Raw genomic sequence first — 22,355 nt, 5'->3', positions numbered from 1 at the left:
CAGGGAAGCCAGGTAGCAGCTGGGGGGGCGGGGGGGGGCGGGGGGGGGCGGGGGGGGCGGGGGGGGCGGGGGGGCGGGGCGGCGGGCGGGGGCGGGGGGGCGGGGGGGGCGGGGGGCGGGGCGGTGAGAGGGGAGGGGCCGGGGCGCCTCCTGCCGGTAAGGTGGACACCGCGGCAGGCTTTGAGCAGACCCTCACTACTCTCAGGGTGGCTGTGGCTCTGCTCGCAAGAGCTGTGGGGCCAGAGCAGGCCTGCACCAACCCAGGAGGGTGGCCTGGTCTGAGAGGAGGCAGTGCCTGTGGATGGGGAGAGCCGAGAAGGGGGCCTGGTGGGGGCCCTGGGAGTGGGGATGGAGGGGCCTGGGTGGGGGATGGTGAGGTCACCATTGCTTGTGCTGGGGAGGGGTAGGAAGGCCAGGTTTCAGGCACAGGCTGAATCTGAGTGTCTGGTTGGGCCAGTGGTCCCAGCACAGTCATTTGGGTCAGGCCGGGGTTAGAGAGACAAGGTCTAGACAGGCCCAGAGCCCGGAGCTTCCAGAGGCAGGGGGCACGTGGGGAAGATGGAGACTGAGGAGGGGGTGCAAAGCCAGCCAGTGGGGCGGGGACAAAGGAAGGCGGGGCTCCAGAGGAGAACCCCGGCCCCACCTCTCCTGGGAGAGGGCGGTCGGGGAGAGAGGAAGGAACCGGCCGCCGGAGAGGGGACCGGTGAAAAAGCCCTGTCAGATCCACCCTGGAGAAGCCTCAGGGCAAAGCTGGAGCTGGGCCTGTCTCTGCTCGGCCTCGCAGGCTGGGCCGCCAGAGAAGCCCGGCCCGCCCTTCGGCCCTCCTCGCGCACGCCCGGGGGTGGGGACGCGCGCCTGGCCCGCCCCGCGCGGCCCGGGGCGGGGACCGCGGGACCTTCCGGTGGCACGGCCGCCGCTGGCTGCTTCTCCTCCTGCCCCTGAGGGGCAGCGCCGCTGGAGCCGAGGGACGCCGCGGGGCTGCGGACCCAGAGACGGGGCCTCTGGCCCGCCTGCCCGTCCCCTTCCCCAGCTGCTGACCACACCCCGCCCTGTACCGACTGGCCTCCCGGAGGGTGAGGCCCGCGGGCTGAGGCTCCGCCCTTCCTGCCCGCAGGACCGGTTCGTGGGGCTGCGGCCCTGAGGTGGGAGCCGGGGCATCCGTGGGTCCCTGGATCAATAGTGGGGGTGGGGGTGAGCGTCTTCTGGCGGAGGGTGTTTCCTGGCCACCCAGGAGGGCACACGCCCCTCCCTCCACCTCTGGGGCCACTAGCCGAGTTCCAAGGAGAGCTCTGGGAGTTCCAGAAAACAGAGGCCCAGCCAATTGTGGGGCCTCTGTCCCCCACTTTGGCAGGCCCCTCCGCCGAGTCACCCTGTCCATGGAGGATGCTGGCGAGGACGCCACCAGATTCACTGCCCGTTCTCTGCCCAGTGACCCCCGGCTCTTGGCCACCGTGACCAACGCATACTTGGGCACACGCGTGTATCATGAGACACTGCATGTGAGCGGTGTGTACAATGGGGCTTTGGGGGATACCCACCGGGCCATTCTGCCCAGTCCCCTCAATGTCCAGCTGGAGGCCCCAGCAGGGACTGGAGAGCAGCTAACCAAGACCTATGTTCTGGACACCAACACAGGTAGCCACTGCCTGCCCTCCGCCCAGCCCTTACCCCGCCCCACCCCCGCCATTTCCAAGCGAGCAGAAGGCCAGAGGTCCCATCCCGGCACCTCCTCACTCAGGATGCCAGCGTCCTGCAAAAGGAGGCTCTGAGCGGCCGCTTTGTGGGGCTTCCAGCCGGCGGGGCTCCCGAACGAGCAGGAGCCTGGCAGCCCCCATGCCGCTGTTGCTTCCCGAACAGGACAGCTGGGGCTTGGAGGTGGCTCCCTCACTGAAGGGAGAGGGGGACTTCGCTCCCAGCCCAGAAAGGCCGTTGATTTGGACCTGTCCTCGGTGGCCCCAGGGCGGGTGTGAGAATTGCCCCGTCTTCCTCTCCACCCTTTCCCAGGTTCCTTCGTGCACACCCTGGAGGGCCCAAGCTTCCGCGCCTCCCAGCGCATCTATGCCCACCGCACACTGCCTCATGTCCTGGCCTTCAGTGTGTCCATCACCCGCCTGGCCAAGGGGAGCTGGCCGGTCACAGTGCGGCTGCAGTCAGCCTTCTCCCCAGAAAGCCCAGACCTGGACCTGCATCTGGGTCCTGACTTCCAGGGAGCCCGGTGAGGATGGGCAGGGGGCCGGCTAGGTGGCGGAGGAGAGGCTGGTCCCTGAGACACGGCTGCCCTCTTGCAGGTACCTGTGCGGCCGCACGCTCACCCCCGAGCAGCCTGGGGGCGCGCAGCAGGAGGTGCACATGCTGTGGACACCGGTCCCCCCGGCCTTGACCCTTGGAGAAGGGCAGGAGGATGCGACGTGGGAGTTCCTGACGGTGGTGGGTGGCAGCCAGGCTGAGGCCCAGGCCTGCCTCGCAGAGGCCCTGCAGCTGCAGGCAAGGCACGCTCTCTACACGGCCCACGCCCAGGCCTGGGCCCAGCTCTGGGCAGACTGTGGCCTGGATGTGGAAGGGCCACTGGCCCTGCGCCAGGCCCTGCGTGGCGCCCTCTACTACTTGCTCAGCGCCCTGCCCCAGCCCGGGGCCTCGGGATACGTCTGCCATGGCCTCAGCCCCGGGGGCCTCTCCAATGGGAGCCGTGGGGAGTGCTACTGGGGCCACGTCTTCTGGGACCAGGTGCGCACCACCCCCACCCCCCCTCCACCCGCCAGTCCACGTGCACTGCGGGCCTCTGCTCTGCCCGGTTGGGGCTGCGGCTGGAGAGACACAGGGACGTGACGGGGGGAGGCCTGCTGAGGGCAGCAGAGTTACAGCTGAAGGAGGAGGGGTCAGACCAGAAGGGGCAGAGGCCCAGAGCTACGCAGCTGCAGGACTCCTGGCCCGGGGGAGAGGTACTCCCCTCTGGGGAAGGAGTCACTGTAGAAGGGCCGAGGAGGCCACGCAGACTCTACCTGGGGAAGGGCACGGCCAGCAGTGTGCTCTGGAAACACCCCTGGGGCTGCTGAGGGGAGGGAGGGTGGAGGAAGGTGAGGCAGCCAGGACCAGGTGACCGCGGGGCTCTCCACCCGCTCCCCACACCCAGACTCTGGCCTGAGCCCCAACAGACGCAGTGCCCACCAGGTCTGAGGAGTGTCTTGGTTTGGGGGATGTGGCCATGGGGTTGGCGGGCAGAGCGTCATCGGGGACAGACCTGGGGGCGCACTGGAGGAGGAAGCTGGATGTGGCTGCAGGGAGAGACCAGGGGTTCTTCCATGGCTGTGCTCCAGGACCTCTGGGTGCTCCCGGGTCTCCTGCTGCTCCACCCGGAGGCCGCCAAGGCTCTCCTGCAGTACCGCATCCGGACACTCAGCGGGGCCCTGGACAACGCCCGGAGCCTGGGCTACCAGGTAAGGGGCCCCCAAAGGGCCTGAGGCCCCACACCCCTCTCAGGCCCCCTCGGTGCGTGGGACCCGGACGTCTTGGATCCCTCCCCCAGCCTGTACTGCACAAGTGGGAACAACAGCCCAAGGGGCCCTGCAGGGCTTCCCTCGCTGCCCTGCCCCAGGGCAGGGACACAGTAGATGCCGGGCAGAAGCAAGCTGGCCCACGGCAGGGACACCGTGGGCACTCAGAGCCCGCAGGGCCCCACAGCGGCCCCCACCTCTGTCTGCCCTCCATGGCTGAAGGCTGGCAGCGAAGGGAAAGGAGCGGACTACCCCTGGCCCCCAGGAACACAGTCATCTGCTCCATCCCCCAACCCCCAGGGAGCCAAGTTTGCCTGGGAGAGCGCGGGCTCTGGCCTGGAGGTCTGCCCTGAAGCCATCTACGGGACCCAGGAGATCCACGTCAACGGGGCTGTGGTGCTGGCCTTCCAGCTGTACTACCACACCACCCAGGTGAGGTGTCACTGTGCCCCCCGGGGCGACTCTCCACGCTGCACGACTGCCTGTCTGGGGCTAGTCCTGTGGAGCATCTCGGAGCCAGGCCTTCACTGCTGGGCGCTCAGAGGGCGGGCCTTGACGAGAAATGCAGTCACCGGTGGGAGCTAGAATCACAGGCGTCATGGCCTCTGACGTGCCCCTTCCCCTCAGGACTTGGAGCTCTTCCGAGAGGCTGGTGGCTGGGACGTGGTCAGGGCCGTGGCTGAGTTTTGGTGCAGCCGCGTAGAGTGGAACCCTGAGGAGGAGAAGTACCACCTGAAGGGTGAGAGCGTGGCCGTCGCGGGAGTGTGGGTGACAGGCAAGGGATGTGGAGCGTGGACAGTCACGAGTGGAGGGGCAGGTGGACACGTGTGACCGCCAGCCCCACAGTGGCTACTGGGACAGGGCAGGTCCCTAAGCCCCTCCAAGAAGTACCATCTTGCCCTTCTGTGCCCAGGAGTCATGCCCCCCGATGAGTACCACCCAGGGGTCAACAACTCTGTGTACACCAACGTCTTGGTCCAGAACAGGTCAGACCCCACCCTTCCTCCACTGAGAAGGGGAAGGAGTGTGGTGGCTGCAGCCCGCCTCCCCCTGCCCCCTTCCCCCCACCTCCCCCTGCCCCCTCCCCCCACCTCCCCCTGCCTCACCCCTGCCCCCTCCCCCTGTTCCCTCCCCCACCTCCCCTGCCCCTCCCCCACCTCACCCCTGCCCCCTCCCCCGTTCCCTCCCCCCCGCCTCCCTCTGCCCCTCCCCCTGCTTCACCCCTGCCCCCTCCCCCTGCCCCCACCCCCGCCTCACCCCTGCCCTGCCACCTCTGCTCCTAGCTTGCGCTTTGCTGCTGCCCTGGCCCAGGACCTGGGGCATCCTGTCCCCAACCAGTGGCTGGTGGTGGCTGATAAGATCAAGGTGCCCTTTGACCCGAAACTGAACTTTCACCCTGAGTTTGATGGGTACCGGCCTGGTGAGTGGACTCGCAGCCCTTTCAAGGCCCTTCTGTCCTCCCACAGGACCTTGTGTCCACCTGGACACCCCCTTCCTAACAGAACAGTCCCCACCCCACCCCCACCCCTTCAGCAGCACCTTGCCCTCCCCTGCCAGGAGAGGAAGTGAAGCAGGCAGATGTTGTGCTCCTGGGGTATCCTGTCCCCTTCCCCCTGAGTCCCCACGTTCGCAGGCAAAACCTGGAGATTTATGAGGCTGTGACGTCCCCCCATGGCCCCGCCATGACCTGGGTAAGGAGACTGCGGGGCGTGGGGTGGTGGTCCTCACAGCACCTTGGCATTGTTCCATTGGCCTCAGTATCCCCTCCCTGTGCTGTGGGCCTCATGCCAGCATGTCCTCTGACCCCAGAGCATGTTTGCGGTGGGCTGGATGGAGCTGAAGGACCCAGGGCGGGCATGGGCCCTCCTGGAGAGGAGCTTCGCCAACGTCACGGAGCCCTTCAAGGTCAGCCTGGCCCCAGCCTGGCCCTCCATGCCCACCGTGCCCAGCCCTGCCCTGACCACCTCGCCCCTGCAGGTGTGGACGGAGAATGCAGACGGGTCGGGTGCTGTGAACTTCCTGACGGGCATGGGGGGCTTCCTGCAGGCGGTGCTCTTCGGGGTCACGGGGTTCAGGTGAGTGCATTGGCAGCGGAGGGTGATTGCCTGCTGCCCCCTGCCCTCCTCACAGAACCTTCCCTTCCCCCCAGGATCACCAGGGCCGGTCTGACTTTCAACCCCATGTGTCCGGTGGGGATCTCTGCAGTGTGTGTCTCTGGCATCTCCTACCAGGGGAGCAGGCTTGACTTCTCCCTCTCTGTGGGCTTCGTGACAGTCGAGGTCACGGCCCAGGCAGGGCCTTGGGCCCCCTCTCTGGAAGCCGAGCTGTGGCCGTCACGTACTCGCCTCCCCCTGCCTCCAGGTAGGCCACCCCCCAGACCCCACCCAAGGCGGCCCCATTGTGTGCCTCGCCCCACGATGCCCCTCTCCCTGCAGGACGGAGAGTCTGTTTTCCCTGCTCAGCGGGTCGGATACAAAGGTCAGGCCTGTAGGCCGCACGCGCTGCCCCACGAACTTCCTGGGAGGCTTTCTAAAGACGTTGAACAGCTGCCCCGAGCCCGCAGGCCCCGCTCTGGGACACCCTTGGGCCCTGAAGCTTCATGAGCCCCTCCCTGCAGATGGCCAGGGTTGCCCCCCCTGGCCACGCCCCCCACGGGTGCCCCCAAGTGGCTGTACCCGCCCCTTCTCAATGCCCTCCTGGACCCCCACCCGCCTCTATATGGCAGCCAGGCTCCCTCTGGCCTGAGTTCAAGCCGCTGCCTCTAGCCGAGCCCCCAGTGACCCCCGTGGACAGGCCGCTTCCCTGCTGCTCAGCCCTGTCTGCTCCCAGGCCCCTCGTGCCCTTCCTGAGGGGCCAGTTCTGCAAAGAAGACTGAGGCAGGTGCAGGCCTCTCTGGGGAGGACCGCGGGGTGCAGGGCGTGGGGAGGACTTAGGACCTGGGCCGCAGCTTCACCACCAGGGACTGTGTGTCACACGCCTGAGCCCAGGCGCTCCTGGACTGCCGGGGGGCCCAGCACCCTCAGTCCTTGGCTTCTCTTGCCTCTGGGCCACTTCGGTCACATCTGATGGTCTCTGTCACATGCCTTCCTCGAGGAAGGAAGGGGTGTGGGGTGTGGAGCAGGGACCTGCTCTCCCCCCGACCAGCGGGAAGGATGGGGCTGCGGTGCTGAGCCTGCCTGGCCTGGGCACGCGGCCTCGGCCGAGGCTCCACCTGCTGTCTGCTCCGGGCCTGAGCCCCCCAGCTGGCACAGCTGACTTGGGCTCTTGGGTCTTCCAGGGTGGGATGGCGTCTGCTGGGGAAGTAAAGCTCGGTCGGTGCCGGGCAAACTGTGTCTGTGGTGAGGAGCCAACGGGCACCCTCCTGAAAGGGAGGCTCTCGTCAAAAGTCAGGCTTCCCTTCCCTTGCTCGTGTGGAACAAGTAAGTGGGTCCCATCACGTCTGCACCTGCCTCCCTCCCCACCCCACCACCACCCCCTGCGGCCTTCGTCTGGCAAACTGCTGCTCTCCGTTCTCAGTGGAGAATTAGCCCAAGTTCTCCCAAAAGCAGAGACTAGCAGGTGAACTGTGATAAACTGAAGCCCCTGAGGAAGAGAGGACAGGGTGGCGGAGGAGCTGGAGTCACCAGGGCCTGCCTGCGTGCGGCTGCAGGGAGCGTGGCCGAGCTACAGACCAGCTTCCTGAGTGCACGTGGCCTCAGAATGGAGGCAGCGCTTGATGGGGCTCCCCCGGGTGCCTACAGGCTCTCATTCAGCTGCTGGCAGTGCAGCAAAGGCCCAGGAGGTCTGCTGGAGCCAAGCATTTTGGCCACGGATGGTCCCCATGAAGCAGACACTTGGCTTTGCAGCCCTGGAGCCAGATGTGGGCACGGGCATTAGGTGGGGCTGGCAGGCGGCCCTTTGTCCACAGGACTGACATAAGCTGACATTTCCCCAGGCGTGTGTGTCAGGCGTGTGTGCCATGCATGTGTGTGTGCACCCACCTGTGCAGGGGAAGGGCAACCCTCTGAGGGGCCTTAACAGGGTGGCAGCCTGGCTGTGTGCTGTCTGGCTGATCCAGTCCACGGCAGCCCACTGTCTGAACTTGACCAGGTCCCTTCCTGAGGCAGGAAGCATTGCTGGTGACTTCATCTGTACCTGGCCTAACTGCACATTCTCTGTCCTCACCTGGGTGTGGGCTGGACACTCTGCTCCCCTCACCGAATGTGGGGAGCAGCAAACCATCCCCTGCTTGGAGACGTGTATGCGACCACACGCAGGCTGACCCCAGCCCCCGGCCTCTGTGTCCAGCATGGGTTGTTCCCTCCCTGGGTCAGACCTGGAGCTTCGTGTTGAAACACCGCCTGCATGCTAGTCTGAGCACTGGCCTTGTCCTTGGTCCAGTGTAGGCCCAGCCCAGGAAGGGGCAGAACTCCTCCAGCCCAGGTCCCTCCAGCACAACCTCTGTCTCGGGCTGGCTCAGAGCAGCACACGGTCGGCACGGGGCTGGGGCACCGCTGGCCTGCAGCTGGGACTCATCACTGCTGGCGTGTGGTAGAGACAGCTGGGCCAGCTGTTGGCTGTCACAGGATGGGGGCTACTCCAGGGGCTCCAAATACAGCAGATCCACAGAGACCTCCACCCCCAGCCCAGGCCGGGTGGGAAGGGGCCATGGGTGGGGTGCTCGAAGCCCTGAGCCACCCTGTGGTTAAGGCCCCTGCAATTAGCCTGCCCTGTCATTGGCCTGGCCACAGCAAGGCCCCAAGGGCCTCGCCCCAGCCACACAGAGTGTGCGTGTGTGTTTAGCAACCCCCTTCTCTGCATCTGGTAGGGGGTTGCACAGGAAGGTAAAATAGGGAAGTACTTGTGCCAAAGACACTTAGAAATGTCCTCACCCCAAGTGTCTCCTCTCTGTACAGTTGTTGGGGGTGCTCCTGTGCTGTGTGTGTGATGGGCGTGTGCACGGATGGTGGTGTGACTGCGCCTGTCTGCGTGTGTGTCTTTGTCCAGCCCCCCTGATCTAGGAGGGAGGGAACCCACTGCTGGGACGGAGATCAATCAGAATTAAAGGAATGTGAGGTCAGGAGGACAGCGTGACACAAAGAGGGAGGTCAGCACAGGCCCAGCCACAGACAGGAACGTGCAGGGCAAGGACGGATCTCACTGGCCAGGGAGTCCCCTTAACAGGCGTGCACACACACTGACTCGAGGATGGGCACACACGTGGACTCGGAGACTCACCACACATGTTCTGGAAGAGCGGCCACTAAACCACAGCGTGGCAGAGATCAAAAGCCCAAGTTCCCCAACTTCATTCTAAAATACTCAGGCGCCTCCACCCAGAAGCCGCAAGCTGCCTGGTGCCTGCACGGAGGGGACAGTCGGCACAGCCAAGCCAGCGGGACACAGCGGCCCGCCGCGGACGCTGGGGGCAGTCCAGGGGGACTTGGCTGTGGTGGTCCCTAGGGTAGCTCGCCTCGGGAAGACGCCCTCCCCAGCCCCAGCCAGGAACAGTCCCAGAAGGCACTTTCTGGAACCAGGTCTTTTTAATTGAACAGCCGAGGCTGGTGAGTGGGGAGGAAGGAGCTGGCCTGAGGGCCAGGGGTTAGGGAACTGGGGGCATCGAGCTGAGGGGAAGTCCCTGAGGCCCGAGTGAAAGACCTTCAGAGTCAGTGTTAGATGCCCGGGCTAGGGCGGGGGTAGGCCTCAGCCCTGTAGATGGTCAGGGCTCCAGGGGGCTGGGGTAGAGCCCTGGGGTTGGGGTCCCTGGTCAGGACAGGGACAGGGCCCGGCCTGTCAGTCATAGTCGGCGTCATCGAACTTGGTGCTGAAGAAGGCGGCAGAGCCCTTGGCCAGCCGAGACAGGTGCAGGGCGCCGGTCACCAGCAGCACCAGGAGCAGGACCGGCGGCACCAGCGCCCACATCGTGGCCAGGATGTTGTAGCACTTGGCTTTGGAGCCGAGACGCCGGGCTGCCTCCAGATCTCCAGCCACCTTCTGGTCTCGGGCCTGCGGACCAGCAGCAGGGCCAGGTCTCTACAGGTTCGCAGGCACTGCGGGCCCCGCCACCCCCATCCCAGGCAGCCAGAGTCCACACCTTGGGGGACCCATGATGGACCCAAAACCTGGATGGAGGGGAGAGGCCTGAGGGGATACTGTCTGGGCTGAGCTCACTCCCTTCACTGCCCTCAGCTGGACACATGGGCTCGACCTTCCTTGGGGGGCCTTGGGTGGTAAAAGGTTCAGCCTAAGGTGAGGCTGAGGGGAGCCGCTGCACCCTCCCACTCCAGTTAATGGACCCAGTGGCCATCCCAAGCCAGCATCTACCTTCCACGACTCCCGAGGGTAGGGAGTCCTCATTGGTGCTGGGAGGCCGCCACCACAGGAGCTGAAGCTAGGAAGCTGTGCTAACAGGAGCCCCCACGTGTGAAAAGCCCCATTTGAAAGAAGAGACCCCCTTCGGTAAGGCCTGATCTACCCTGGGTTCTTTGGGACAGACTAGACACCGCCCTTCATTTTTATGAACAGCAGTCAGACTCAGAAGCCCTCATGGGAGGCAGGCCTCCCCCCACCATCAGGCTGGAAGACACCCAGCAGAGTCCTCCTGCATTCCGGCTTGATAAGCAGCCCCCATGAAATGCTCCTGGGCCCCCACGAAGCCCCCCAGGCCCACCTTGATGGAGTAGGCCAGCGCCAGGAAGCCGAGACAGCACAGGTTCAGGTAGAGGGTGCTGAACACGGACCAGATCAAGTGGTCTCGAGGTGGGGGTCGCGGAGACCCCAGCGTCAGGGCCGTGTGGGCGTTGCCGTCGGCCTTGCGGGGCGTCGGGGCCCGGGGGTCCTCGCGGGGGTACGACGTGTCCATGGGTTCCAGCGCCGTCTCCTCGCTCGGACTCCTGCTTCGAGGGTGGGCGCCCCGCCGCTTATAGCCCTCGCCGCCGCCCGGCTGATCGCCCGCCGCTAAATATAACGACAAATGACAGCCCGCCGAGCGCCGCCCCGCCCGCGAGCCCACCGCCCGCCCCGCAGGGAGCCCCGCCCCTCGGAGAGCTACCCCCTCACCGGGAAACGCTACCCGCAGGCTGGCGGGCGGTGGGGAGCCGCCGGAGCCCCTCCTATCCTGGGGTCCAGCTGGGAAGCCCCCATCGAAGGCGGCCGGCCGAGGCACGCTGTGGCTGCGGTCTGCCCACCAGAGCCCCCTCCCCCGCGGACAAAAGCGGGTGGAGGCGCCGGGTCAGGGCCAATGTGGCTGGGTGGCCGCCTTGGCTTCTGCTGTCCTCGGCAATGCCCAGATCACCGTCTGATCACCCGTGTCCAGCCTTAGGGATATGACAGTCCCCGTGAGTGCCGGTGGAAGGAAGCAGGCCACATCCAGGTGGAACTGGACAGTGCTAAGGAGAAAACGGAGTGTGGAGAGAGAAAGCCGGGGGTGCGCGTGTTGGAGGGCGGGCCTTGACCTGGCCCTGCTGGTGGAAGCTGCAGGGAGCCCTCCTCCCTCATGGCAGGCAGCTGCCTCTCAGGCTGGCTGCTGCTTCCTCCCCAGTCCAGAGCTGTTTGTGGGGGGTGAGCTTTTTATGTCTTAAGCCTGGTTTCATCTCCCTCCAGAAGGCCCAGCAGCATCTGTGTGCCTGCGAATCCCATGTATGTCAAGGGCCAGATTGGATGTAAGAGTTGGACTATAAAGAAAGCTGAGCACCAAAGAATTAATACTTTTAAACTGTGATGTTGGAGAAGACTCTTGAGAGTCCCTTGGACTGCAAGGAGATCAAACCAGTCCATCCTAAAGGAAATCAGTCCGAGTATTCATTGGAAGGACTGATGCTGAAGCTAAAACTCCAATACTTTGGCCACTGGATGCAAAGAGCTGACTCATTGGAAAAGACCCTGATGCTGGGAAAGACTGAATGCAGGAAGAGAAGGGGACGACAGAGGATGAGATGGTTGGATGACATCACCGACTCGATGGACATAAGTTTGAGCAAGCTCCAGGAGTTGATGATGGACAGGGAAGCCTGGGGTGCTGCAGTCCATGGGGTCATAGAGTCGGACACGACTGAGTGACTGAACTGACTGAGATTGATGTAACCAAGTGCCCCCTCCGTGGAGGAGGGCTCCTGGGCTCTCCAGCCTGCTCCTCTAAGAGAGACCTCAGGCTCCCAAACCTTCTGTCTGAGTTGGGACTGCTACAGCTAGTGCCCAGACCAGTGACTCATAAATAATAGAAATGCATCTCTCACTTTTCTTAAGGCTTGAAGGTCCAAGATAAGGGTGCCAGCGTAGATGGGCCCTTATTGCAGACAGCCTACTTTCCTCTGCTCCTCACTGGTGGAAGGAGCTGAGGGAGGGATCCACCCTCATGACCTTCTAACCTCCTAATACCATCACTTTAGCATTTCAGTAGGAATTTGGGGGAACACAAGCATTCACTCCACTGTGCCCTCTGCCCAGTCCCCGCCCCTGGCACAGGAGGTGGCCACTGGCCACCTTGCATGATGGTCCTCTTCTGCACACTTTACCTGCCACTGGAAGAGGTGAGCACTGAGACACATCGTCTTCTTTCTCTCGTCAGAGCCAATTTATCCTCTGCCTATAAATCTCTGAGCAGCCCTTCAAGAAGCTGTATCAGATGTGCCTTAATCTTTGTATTACTCATTTCTTAAAGGAATTTTAATCTATTGGGCTTTAATTATACATCCCTCACCCATCCAGCTCCACCCATCCCCTGCCCCTCACACCGAATCTACTTGGTCCCAATTCCAGAATGGGCAGAATCTCAGCGCCACTGAGGCCAAGTCAAGCGCCCTTCCCCTGGATTAGCGCAGCCGCTCTGCATTCCCTCTACAGCAGCCAGAGTGGGCTTGTTACAGCGTGAAGCACATGTTTCCTTCAACTTCTTTGATTCAGGGAATTTGCTTCCAGGTCCACCTTTTATGTTATATTACCTACTTGGAATATCCCTCATAAATGGCCATTCTGTTCTAGGTGGTTTTAGTAGGACTTTGCCATTTTTGTGATATATACAGCTTCTGAGACAGTTCTTAGATATAAAGTAAACAGTTGGCCGGCAGGTGGCGAGCTCCTTTCTTATATCTAATCTGTGGGTTCTGTCTGAGACAAACAAATACCTCAAAAGGACTTGCTGCTGCAATGCAGATTGTGCGTGATTCGTGGTGTACCTCGCTGCTCAGTTTTCTTGGGTTTGATGAGCAATCTGGAGTCAATACAACCAATTCCATAACCAACCTACCCTAACATGTGAGTCCTTAGGTCAGGAGGCCAGTGGTGTAGCAGCTTTTAAATGCTTAATCTGCACTACCAGTTTTTGCTGCTTGTCTTTCTAACTTGTAAATTCTGCATTCCCAGTAGGACTTGCATGAGACCCACTCCAGCTTAAACTGGAAGTAACTCATTTCAAGATCCAGTTCGGTTTTTAAATGAGACCCAGCCCGACTCCGGATGGTAAACACCAACAGTTCCTAACGTGGAGTCTGAGGACTGGGAGAGGGTTGGACCAGCAGAACTCCACACGTGAATAGTGCAGCAGGGGGCCCCACACCGACCGGAAACTGTGCGTTGGGACTCACAGTTCCCACATAGGTGCTGAGACAGATTTGGGGGGCTGGGGTTTTACATCCAAAATAGGGAACTCTGAAAACTGCGGCTTGGGGGACCCTCCCAGTGAGAGATTGGTTGCCCAGTGCAACCAAGGCAAGGCTGTGGGTGCCCAAGGGGTGGGGATGGGGGGTCTCTGTCTCCATTGTCCCAAGACGTCCTCCTTCCCAGCCTCCTTAGAAAAGTTATATCCTTCACACTCAGATAAATTCAGATCTCGAATCTGGTCCAGATAACAGAAAGGCGCTGAAAGGACACTGCCCCCTGCTGGGTGAGTGGCCAGCGAAGGGGCTAGAGCGGAGGGAGGGCGAGCCCCAGGGCTCCTGGGGAGGCTGAGAGTCTGGGAGGAAGAGATGGAGGCCCAGGACGGGGGGCCCACCGGGCACTGGCCTGCTCAGGCCCCAGGGGATGGGCGGAAAGGACGGGCACTGCAGTCCAGCAGGGGGGCCCCTGAGTCACGGCCCCTGGCTGTCACCTGGACCCTCACCACCTCTTCTCCCCTAGTCTAGGGACCGGAAGATGGTGGCCAATACCACCGGGGCCCAGAGCCATGCCCCACCCCCAGTGCCTGGACATCTGCACCCTGGGCCTGGGCCTCCTGACCATCAGGCTGATTGTTCTTGTGTGTGCAGACCTGACCACCACCAGAGGACTTTATAGTTTGTGCAGGATAGCAGAGGCTATTGCCCATGACAGGCACCCCACGAGCTCCCCTGTCCACTGCTGGTCTGCACCTGGGGCTATGGCCCTGCCCTTGTCCCCACCCTTTTATAAAGCAGTTTATACCTGAATATTTGTTGGAAGGACTGATGCTGAAGCTGAAGCTCTAATACTTTGGCCACCTAATGTAAAGAGCCGATTCATTGGAAAAGACCCAGATGCTGTGAAAGATTGAGCGCAGGAGGAGAAGGGGGCAATAGAGGATGAGATGGTTGGATGGCATCACTGACTCAATAGCCATGAGTTTGAGGGAGATAGTGAAGGACAGGGAAGTCTGGCGTGCTGCAGTTCATGGGGTCGCAGAGAGTTGGACATGACTTGGGAACTAAACAATACCTGTCAACAATTGAATTCAACATGCGTGCTAAGTCACTTTAGGTGTGTCTGACTCTGTGCGACCCTATGGAACTAGCATCACCTGGGAATGCTCTCTTCTTACCTAGAGCAGACAGGAGGCTCCTTCCCCCAGGATCCTGCTGGCCAAATGCTCCACCCTTGGGAACTTCAGCTACGCACAGGGCTGGCAGAGCAGCCAAGGAGAGAAAGGCTTTTATGCTCAGTGGCTCAGTCATGTCCAGCTGTCTGTGACTGCATGGACTCTAGCCCACCATGCTTCTCTGTCCATGGGATGCTCCAGGCAAAAGTACTGGAGTGGGTTGCCATTTCATCCTCCAGGAGATCTTCCCGACTGGGATCAAACTCTCGTCTCCTGCATTGGCAGGCAGATTCTTTACCACCAAGCCACAGAGGAAGCCCCAGAATGGTAGCAAATCTGAAATTTGTTTTGAAAACTCAACATGGCTAATTATAGGGCTTCCCTGGTGGCTCAAGATGGCTCAAGGAGACCTGGGTTCGATCCCTGGGTCAGGAAGATCCCCTGAAGAAGATAATGGCAACCCACTCCAGTATGCTTGCCTGGAGAATTCCATGGACAGAGGAGCCTGGCGGGTTGCAGCCCATGGGGTCACAAAGAATTGGACATGACTGAGTGACTAACACCTTGACTTTGATGGCTAAACTATATGACCCAAAACATTTAACCTACTCCTGTGTATCATATTCATGTTCCAAATACAAATTAATCCTATCCAGCATTGGAATTGGCACATGTCAGTTCTACTGCAAGACAGATGGGAGACAGTAAAATGACAATGAAATCATATTAAAGAGACGGAAAATAACTGAATATCTAGATATAGTCAGAATCTCTTTTCTAAAGTCCTAGAAGAAAGTTTTACTGTTCTGCCTGATTTTCTCTAATGGGTCTAGGCATTGCGATGCCATCTCACTTTGGATGTAACTGTGAAGTAATCTATTAACTGCACCTACAAAAAACAGGAAACAAACAGAGATCATTCTGTCATTTTTGAGATTGCATCCAAGTACTGCATTTCGGACTCTTGTTGACCATGATGGCCACTCCATTTCTTCTAAGGGATTCCTGCCCACAGTAGTAGATATAATGGTCATCTGAGTTAAATTCCCCCATTCCAGCCCATCTTAGTTCGCTGATTCCTAGAATGTCAACGTTCACTCTTGCCATCTCTTGTTTGACCACTTCCAATTTGCTTGATTCATGGACCTAACATTCCAGGTTCCTATGCAATATTGCTCTTTACAGCGTCAGACCTTGCTTCTACCACCAGTCACATCCACAACTGGGTATTGTTTTTGCTTTGGCTCCATCCCTTCATTCTTTCTGCAGCTATTTCTCCACTGAGCTCCAGTAACATATTAGGCACCTACCGACCTGGGGAGTTCATCTTTCAGTGTCCTATCTTTTTGCCTTTTTGTACCGTTCATGGGGTTCTCAAGGCAAGAATACTGAAGTGGTTTGCCATTCCCTTCTCCAGTGGACCACATCTGTCAGACCTCTCCACCATGACCCGTCTGTCTTGGGTGGCCCCACACGGCAGGGCTTAGTTTCATTGAGTTAGACAAGCTGTGGTCCATGTGACAGATTGGCTAGTTGTCTGTGATTGTGGTTTTCAGTCTGTCTGCCCCCTGATCCCCTCTCTGTTTGTTTCCAAGGCAAACCATTCAATATCACAGTAATCCAAGTCTATGCCCTGACCAGTAATGCTGAAGAAGCTGAAGTTGAACGGTTCTATGAAGACCTACAAGACCTTTTAGAACTAACACCCAAAAAAGATGTCCTTTTCATTATAGGGGACTGGAATGCAAAAGTAGGAAGTCAGGAAACACCTGGAGTAACAGGCAAATTTGGCCTTGGAGTACAAAATGAAGCAGGGCAAAGGCTAATAGAGTTTTCCCAAGAGAACACACTGGTCATAGCAAACATCTTCCTCCAACAACACAAGAGAAGACTCTACACGTGGACATCACCAGATGGTCAACACCGAAATCAGATTGATTATGTTCTTTGCAGCCAAAGATGGAGACGCTCTATACAGTCAGCAAAAACAAGACCAGGAGCTGACTGTGGCTCAGATCATGAACTCCTTATTGCCAAATTCAGACTTAAATTGAAGAAAGTAGGGAAAAACCACTAGACCATTCAGGTATGACCTAAATCAAATCCCTTATGATTTATACAGTGGGAATGAGAAATAGATTTAAGGGACTAGATTTGATAGACAGAGTGCCTGATGAACTATGGACGGAGGTTCATGACATTGTACAGGAGACAAGGATCAAGACCATCCCCATGGAAAAGAAATGCGAAAAGGCAAAATGGCTGTCTGGGGAGGCCTTACAAATAGCTGCGAAAAGAAAAGAAGTGAAAAGCAAAGGAGAAAAGAAAAGATATTCCCATCTGAATGCAGAGTTCCAAAGAATAGCAAGGAGAGATTAAAAAGCCTTCCTCAGTGATCAATGCAAAGAAATAGAGGAAAACAACAGAATGGGAAAGACTAGAGATACCAAGGGAACACTTCATGCAAAGATGGGCACAATAAAGGACAGAAATGGTATGGACCTAACAGAAGCAGAAGATTTTAAGAAGAGATGGCAAGAATACACAGAAGAACTGTACAAAAAAGATCTTCACGACCCAGATAATCACGATGGTGTGATCACTCACCTAAAGCTAGACATCCTGGAAGGTGAAGTCAAGTGGGCCTTAGAAAGCATCACTACGAACAAAGCTAGTGGAGGTGATGGAATTCCAGTTGAGGTATTTCAAATCCTGAAAGATGGTGCTATGAAAGTTCTCCACTCAATATGCCAGCAAATTTGGAAAACTCAGCAGTGGCCACAGGACTGGAAAAGGTCAATTTTCATTCCAATCCCAAAGAAAGGCAATGCCAAAGAATGCTCAAACTACCGCACAGTTGCACTCATCTCACAGGCTAGTAAAGTAATGCTCAAAATTCTCCAAGCCAGGCTTCAGCAATACGTGAACCGTGAACTTCAGATGTTGAAGTTGGTTTTAAAAAGGCAGAGGAACCAGAGATCAAATTGCCAACATCTGCTGGATCATCGAAAAAACAAGAGTGTTCCAGAAAAAACATCTGCTTTATTGACTATGCCAAAGCCTTTGACTGTGTGGATCACAATAAACTGTGGAAGATTCTGAAAGAGATGGGAATACCAGACCACCTGACCTGCCTCTTGAGAAACCTGTATGCAGGTCAGGAAGCAACAGTTAGAACTGGACATGGAACAACAGACTGGTTCCAAATAGGAAAAGGAGTACACCAAGGCTGTATATTGTCACCCTGCTTATTTAACTTCTATGCAGAGTACATCATGAGAAACGCTGGTCTGGCAGAAGCACAAGCTGAAATAAAGATTTCCAGGAGAAATATCAATAACCTCAGATATGCAGATAACACCACCCTTATGGCAGAAAGTGAAAAGGAACTAAAAAGCCTCTTGATGAAAATGAAGGAGGAGAGTAGGAAAGTTGGCTTAAAGCTCAACATTCAGAAAACTAAGATCATGGCTTCTGGTCCCATCACTTCATGGGAAATAAATGGGGAAACAGTGGAAACAATGTCAGACTTTATTTTTGGGGGGCTCCAAAATCACTGCAGATGGTGATTGCAGCCATGAAATTAAAAAATGCTTACTCCTTGGAAGGAAAGTTATGACCAACCTAGATAGCATATTTAAAAGCAGAGACATTACTTTGCAAACAAAGGTCCGTCTAGTCAAGGCTATGGTTTTTCCTGTGGTCATGTATGGATGTGAGAGTTGGACTGTGAAGAAGGCTGAGCGCCAAAGAATTGATGCTTTTGAACCGTGGTGTTGGGGAAGACTCTTGAGAGTCCCTTGGACTGCAATGAGATCCAACCAGTCCATTCTGAGGGAGATCAGCCCTGGGATTTCTTTGGAAGGAATGATGCTAAAGCTGAAACTCCAGTACTTTGGCCACCTCATGTGAAGAGTTGACTCATTGGAAAAGACTCTGATGCTGGGAGGGATTGGGGGCAGAAGGAGAAGGGGAAGACAGAGGATGAGATGGCTGGATGGCATCACTGACTCGATGGACGTGAGTCTGAGTGAACTCCGGGAGTTGGTGATGGACAGGGAGGCCTGGTGTGCTGCGATTCATGGGGTTACGAAGAGTCGGACACGACTGAGCGATTGAGGTGAACTGAACACAAAACTGGAAAACACTGTCTATAAAGAGGACTCTAAACGTGGACTTGTGATGTGCAGTATGTTTTTTCTTGCTTCATCCCTGCCAGAAAGATGAAAGTGAATCTCTAATTATGGCAAAATGTAGCTTCCCTCATGGAGAAGGCAATGGCACCCCACTCCAGTACTCTTGCCTGGAAAATCCCATGGACGGAGGAGCCTGGTAGGCTGCAGTCCATGGGGTCGCTAAGAGTCGGACACAACTCAGTGGCTTCACTTTCACTTCTCACTTTCATGCATTGGAGAAGGAAATGGCAACCCACTCCAGTGTTCTTGCCTGGAGAATCCCAGGGACAGGGGAGGCTGGTGGGCTGCCGTCTATGGGGTCGCACAGAATCAGACAGGACTGAAGTGACTTAGCAACAGCAGCAGCTTTCCTTATCAGCCACACACCCTTGGGCTGACATTCAGACTAAAGAATTCTTCACATCATATGAAATTGGAGTAATAGCTATAAAATATATCAAACACCGAAAGCTGCCTAAAACACTGTTGTTTATTCTGAATGAGAAGGAACAGTGTAAAAATCAATTGTTACCAAACTTACCTAGAGGGGTCTTTAAAATAAGTCAAATGAGTACTATTCACCCTTCAGAAGGAAGGGAATTCATGCTACATTGTGGATGGACCTTGAGGACATGATGCTCAGTGGAATAAGCCAGTCACCAAACAACATACCCTGTCTGACTCCACTCAAAAAAGGACCTTGCAGGCGTCAGATTCACTGACACAGGAAGTAGACGGTGGGGCAGGGGCTGCAGGAGGGCAGTGGAGGGGAGTGAGTGTTTCCGGGGACGGCGTGTCCCTTTGGGAGGGTGGGCAAGTCGTGGAGGCGGATGGAGCTGGTGGCTGCACCACAGTGTGGATATGCTAATGCCCCTGAGCTGCACTTGGGCATGGCTAAGACGGTAAATGTTATGTGTGTTTTACCACAGTTAAGAAAAAGACAAAGTCTCATGTCAATAATCTGATTAATGATTAGCTCAAGTGTTCTCCCCAGGTTGGAAACCAGGCCTCTGTTTAGCCGGAAGGGCTGCCGGCAGGACCTTGGCAGTAGCATGCCACCCGGGCAGAATTGGGGCCATAAAGTCATAGTGAAGCCTCAGGCATCTGTTCCACCCAACAAGGTCCCAGACAATCCAACCAATTTAGAAACAACAGGAAATAGAAAGTATGAGAAATAAAAACTAACCCAGAATGGGAGTGCCCACTGAAATCCACTGGCATCTCAGACTATAAAACAGGAAACTTGTTTCTCAACCTTTCCCTCTACATTCAGCACATCGATCTCCCTACACAAGACATGCTCAAGGAGGAGAACGAGATGGCCGTGCTGGGGGCGCCCCAGAGCCAGGCGCCCGTGACGACCACGGTGATCAACATCCCCAGGGAGAACTCCGTGCCCGACCACATCGTGTGGTCCCTGTTCAACACCGTCTTCCTGAACTGGTGCTGCCTGGGCTTCGTGGCATTCGCCTACTCTGTGAAGGTGGGTGGGCACCCGGGGCGTCTCCACGGAAATGTGTGTGAGCCTGGAGAGGCCCTGCCCAGACGGCACGTGCATGGGGAGCCCCCGTGTGTACGGGTCTGTGTGCACGCTCTTTCGTGTGTGTGTTGTGTGTGTGTGAGAGTGTGGCCTGGGGGATCGTTCCCAGGGAGACTCATGGCGAGGCTGCCTGGGTTCACATGGGGTGGAGCTGGGGGTCTGTGTCTCTCGCACCCCAAGACGGCCTCCTTCCCAGCCTCATCAGGGAAGGCGCAGCCTTCACACTCAGCTTCAGAACACGAGTCTGGTCCGGAAACGAGGAAGGTGCTGCAAGGACCCTGACCCCTGGTGTGTGAGTGGCCGGTGAAGGGGCCTGAGAGGACGGGAGGCTGAGCCCTGGGGCTCCTGGAGAGGCTGACTCTCTGTGAGGACGCAGACAGAGGCCCCAAGAGGGGAGGGTATCACCGGCCACTGTCCTGTCCAGACTCCAGGGAACGGGCCATCGGGTGACTGGGAGCAGCAGGGGAGGGCCTGAGCCACAGCGCCCGGCGGTCACCTGGACCCTCACCACCTCTCCTCCTCCAGTCTAGGGACCGGAAGATGGTCGGCGACATCACTGGGGCCCAGAGCTACGCCTCTACCGCCAAGTGCCTGAACATCTGGGCCCTGGTCCTGGGCATCTTTCTGACCATTGGATCGATCGTTCTTCTCATTTTTGTCTACATGGCAGCCTACGAGACGGCTTTGCGGATCAGTGGACATGGAGGCCACTAGCCGCTGTCCATGGAGGCGGTCCAGGGCCTCCGCCTTCCTTGGTGGCTTTGCCCCCAAGCCATAGGCAGCAGTTTATAGACACAGATTGTCAACCACTGAATCAATAAAGCACCCTTGTCTGTGAAGCTGCTGTGATGTCTCCTGCGGAGGGGACACTGCTATGACCCTGGCGGCCTCTGGGGAGCCCACAGCAGTCAGCTGGGGGCTGACTGAGAGGGCCAGAACAGAGCTGGTGACCCCACCGCGGTCAACAGGAATCCCCAGAGGAAAGACCCCTTCGTCCCCTCAAAACCAGCGGGCCCTGCTGGGTGGAAGAGTCTCGCAGACACTGGGGACCTGGGACATTGTTGTGAGCCTGGGATGCAGACGGGGAGATGGGGCCGCTCCTAGCCCAATGCGGAGAGACACCCGGGCAGGTATTCCTGTCTCTGACGCCCCAGGGGGAGTGGGTGGGGGGCCGCACCCCAGCTGCTGAGCCACTGTGCCCTGCACAGGGTGTCTGGGGTGTCACCCCGAGAGGCTGGAGGAGTCCCGGCAGCCACAGGCTGCGCTGGGAAGTGACCCCGTCCACACGCCCTTTGGGGACCCAGGCTCTCCTGGGCTCACTCAGGGCCCAGGGCCAGTCCTGTCCAGCTCTCACTGAAGTCAGCAGCTCTTCACAGTGGGTTCCCCTCCTCCTGGCACTCAGAGGAGATGGACGCCCCATCCCCACTGGGCCCTACTTGGATCCTCCCTGGAGGACGGTGGCTCAGATGAGGTTGCCCACTCTCTCTTGGGTCCCACATGAGAGCAGGAGGGCTCAGCCTCAGGGACGCTGAGTCCTGCGGAAGGAGAGGCTGGCAGACTGCCTCTCTGAGTCCAGGAAGGACTGTCTCCCAGGCAGGGACGGGGGGACAGATGTGTGACCCTGACCCCTGGCCTGTTAACCCCAACCCCGGCAGGCCCTAGGGGGTCCCCACATCCTCTCAGGCAGGCAGCAGTAGCGAGGGCTGCTGGCACTGAGTGTAGCCCGCCTGAGCTTCACCGATTTGCGGTGAGGGTCCTGCTAGGTGGGAGCCCCCGTGCAGGCCGCAAAGGCCCGTGTCCCGGACCTTCTGAAAATCACAGGAGGCCCGAGGCATCAGGCAGGGGAAACCGAGGGCCCTTCCCTCGACGGCCCCGGGTGCTGACGGCCGGGCCGTGAGCAGCTGTGGTCCTCGGAGCCACGGCCCGGCCTGGTTCCCAGCGGACGGTCCCGTGTCCCCTGTCAGCTGTGGGTGACCTGGGCTGGGCTGAGTTGGGGGAGCGGAGGACAGAGCAGGAGGCGGGAGCCCTGGGCCAGGGTGACGTGGGGGTCGGCAGCGGGGCAGGAGCCCGTGGGGAGAAGGCTCTGCCTCTGCTTTGCCTGGACTGGGCCTCGAGGAATTCAGAAGGCACGGCTCCTTAAGACGCCGGGTGTGGTCCCAGCTGGGGGAGGGCAGAGCAGGGCAGATGAGTCCCGGGTAGGGGTGGGCAGGCGGGCTGGTGTGCCCCTGGCCTCGCCCCTGGCTCCCTTCCTGTTGCTGCTGGTGCGGGAAGATTCTGCCTCCCCAGCCCACCCAGTGGGATCTGCGCGCTGGACAGCGCCCCTGCCGACTCCAGGGCTTTGCGGGCCACTGGCTCTTCCCACCCTGGAGGCAGTCCTTCTCGACCCCGAGGGATGTGCCTGCCAG

The 22,355-nt window shown here is 58.6% G+C and overlaps 2 protein-coding genes across 6 annotated transcripts; both read left to right on the top strand.

Annotated features, from left to right (window-relative positions):
- Nucleotides 1-867: 867 nt before the first annotated feature.
- On the top strand, nt 868-6,818 carry PGGHG (protein-glucosylgalactosylhydroxylysine glucosidase). The gene is made up of 14 exons (XM_070782694.1): nt 868-1,119; nt 1,352-1,635; nt 2,005-2,215; nt 2,289-2,724; nt 3,315-3,434; nt 3,792-3,923; nt 4,119-4,230; nt 4,405-4,477; nt 4,775-4,911; nt 5,049-5,182; nt 5,301-5,396; nt 5,469-5,566; nt 5,641-5,852; nt 5,927-6,818. Exons 2-14 carry the CDS (start codon nt 1,377-1,379, stop codon nt 5,980-5,982), a joined length of 2,076 nt encoding a protein of 691 aa, XP_070638795.1. The 5' UTR covers nt 868-1,119; nt 1,352-1,376; the 3' UTR covers nt 5,983-6,818.
- LOC139180656 (interferon-induced transmembrane protein 1-like) lies at nt 6,016-20,789 on the top strand. 5 transcript variants are annotated; one of them, XM_070782699.1, is made up of 5 exons: nt 9,303-9,509; nt 9,996-10,188; nt 19,684-19,893; nt 20,147-20,242; nt 20,476-20,789. In XM_070782699.1, exons 2-5 carry the CDS (start codon nt 10,105-10,107, stop codon nt 20,662-20,664), a joined length of 579 nt encoding a protein of 192 aa, XP_070638800.1. In that variant the 5' UTR covers nt 9,303-9,509; nt 9,996-10,104; the 3' UTR covers nt 20,665-20,789. The 5 variants fall into 5 exon arrangements, with proteins under 5 accessions (XP_070638799.1, XP_070638796.1, XP_070638797.1 ...); XM_070782698.1 differs by lacking the exon at nt 9,996-10,188 and having other exon boundaries at nt 6,016-9,509; nt 20,147-20,238; XM_070782695.1 differs by lacking the exon at nt 9,996-10,188 and having other exon boundaries at nt 8,574-9,509.
- Nucleotides 20,790-22,355: the final 1,566 nt, after the last annotated feature.

The sequence above is a fragment of the Bos indicus genome, chromosome 29 (genome assembly GCF_029378745.1).
Source record: "Bos indicus isolate NIAB-ARS_2022 breed Sahiwal x Tharparkar chromosome 29, NIAB-ARS_B.indTharparkar_mat_pri_1.0, whole genome shotgun sequence".
NCBI classification, from domain to species: Eukaryota; Metazoa; Chordata; class Mammalia; order Artiodactyla; family Bovidae; genus Bos; species Bos indicus.
Note: the sequence above shows the minus strand (reverse complement) of the source record. Positions and strands in the feature narration are given on the sequence as shown.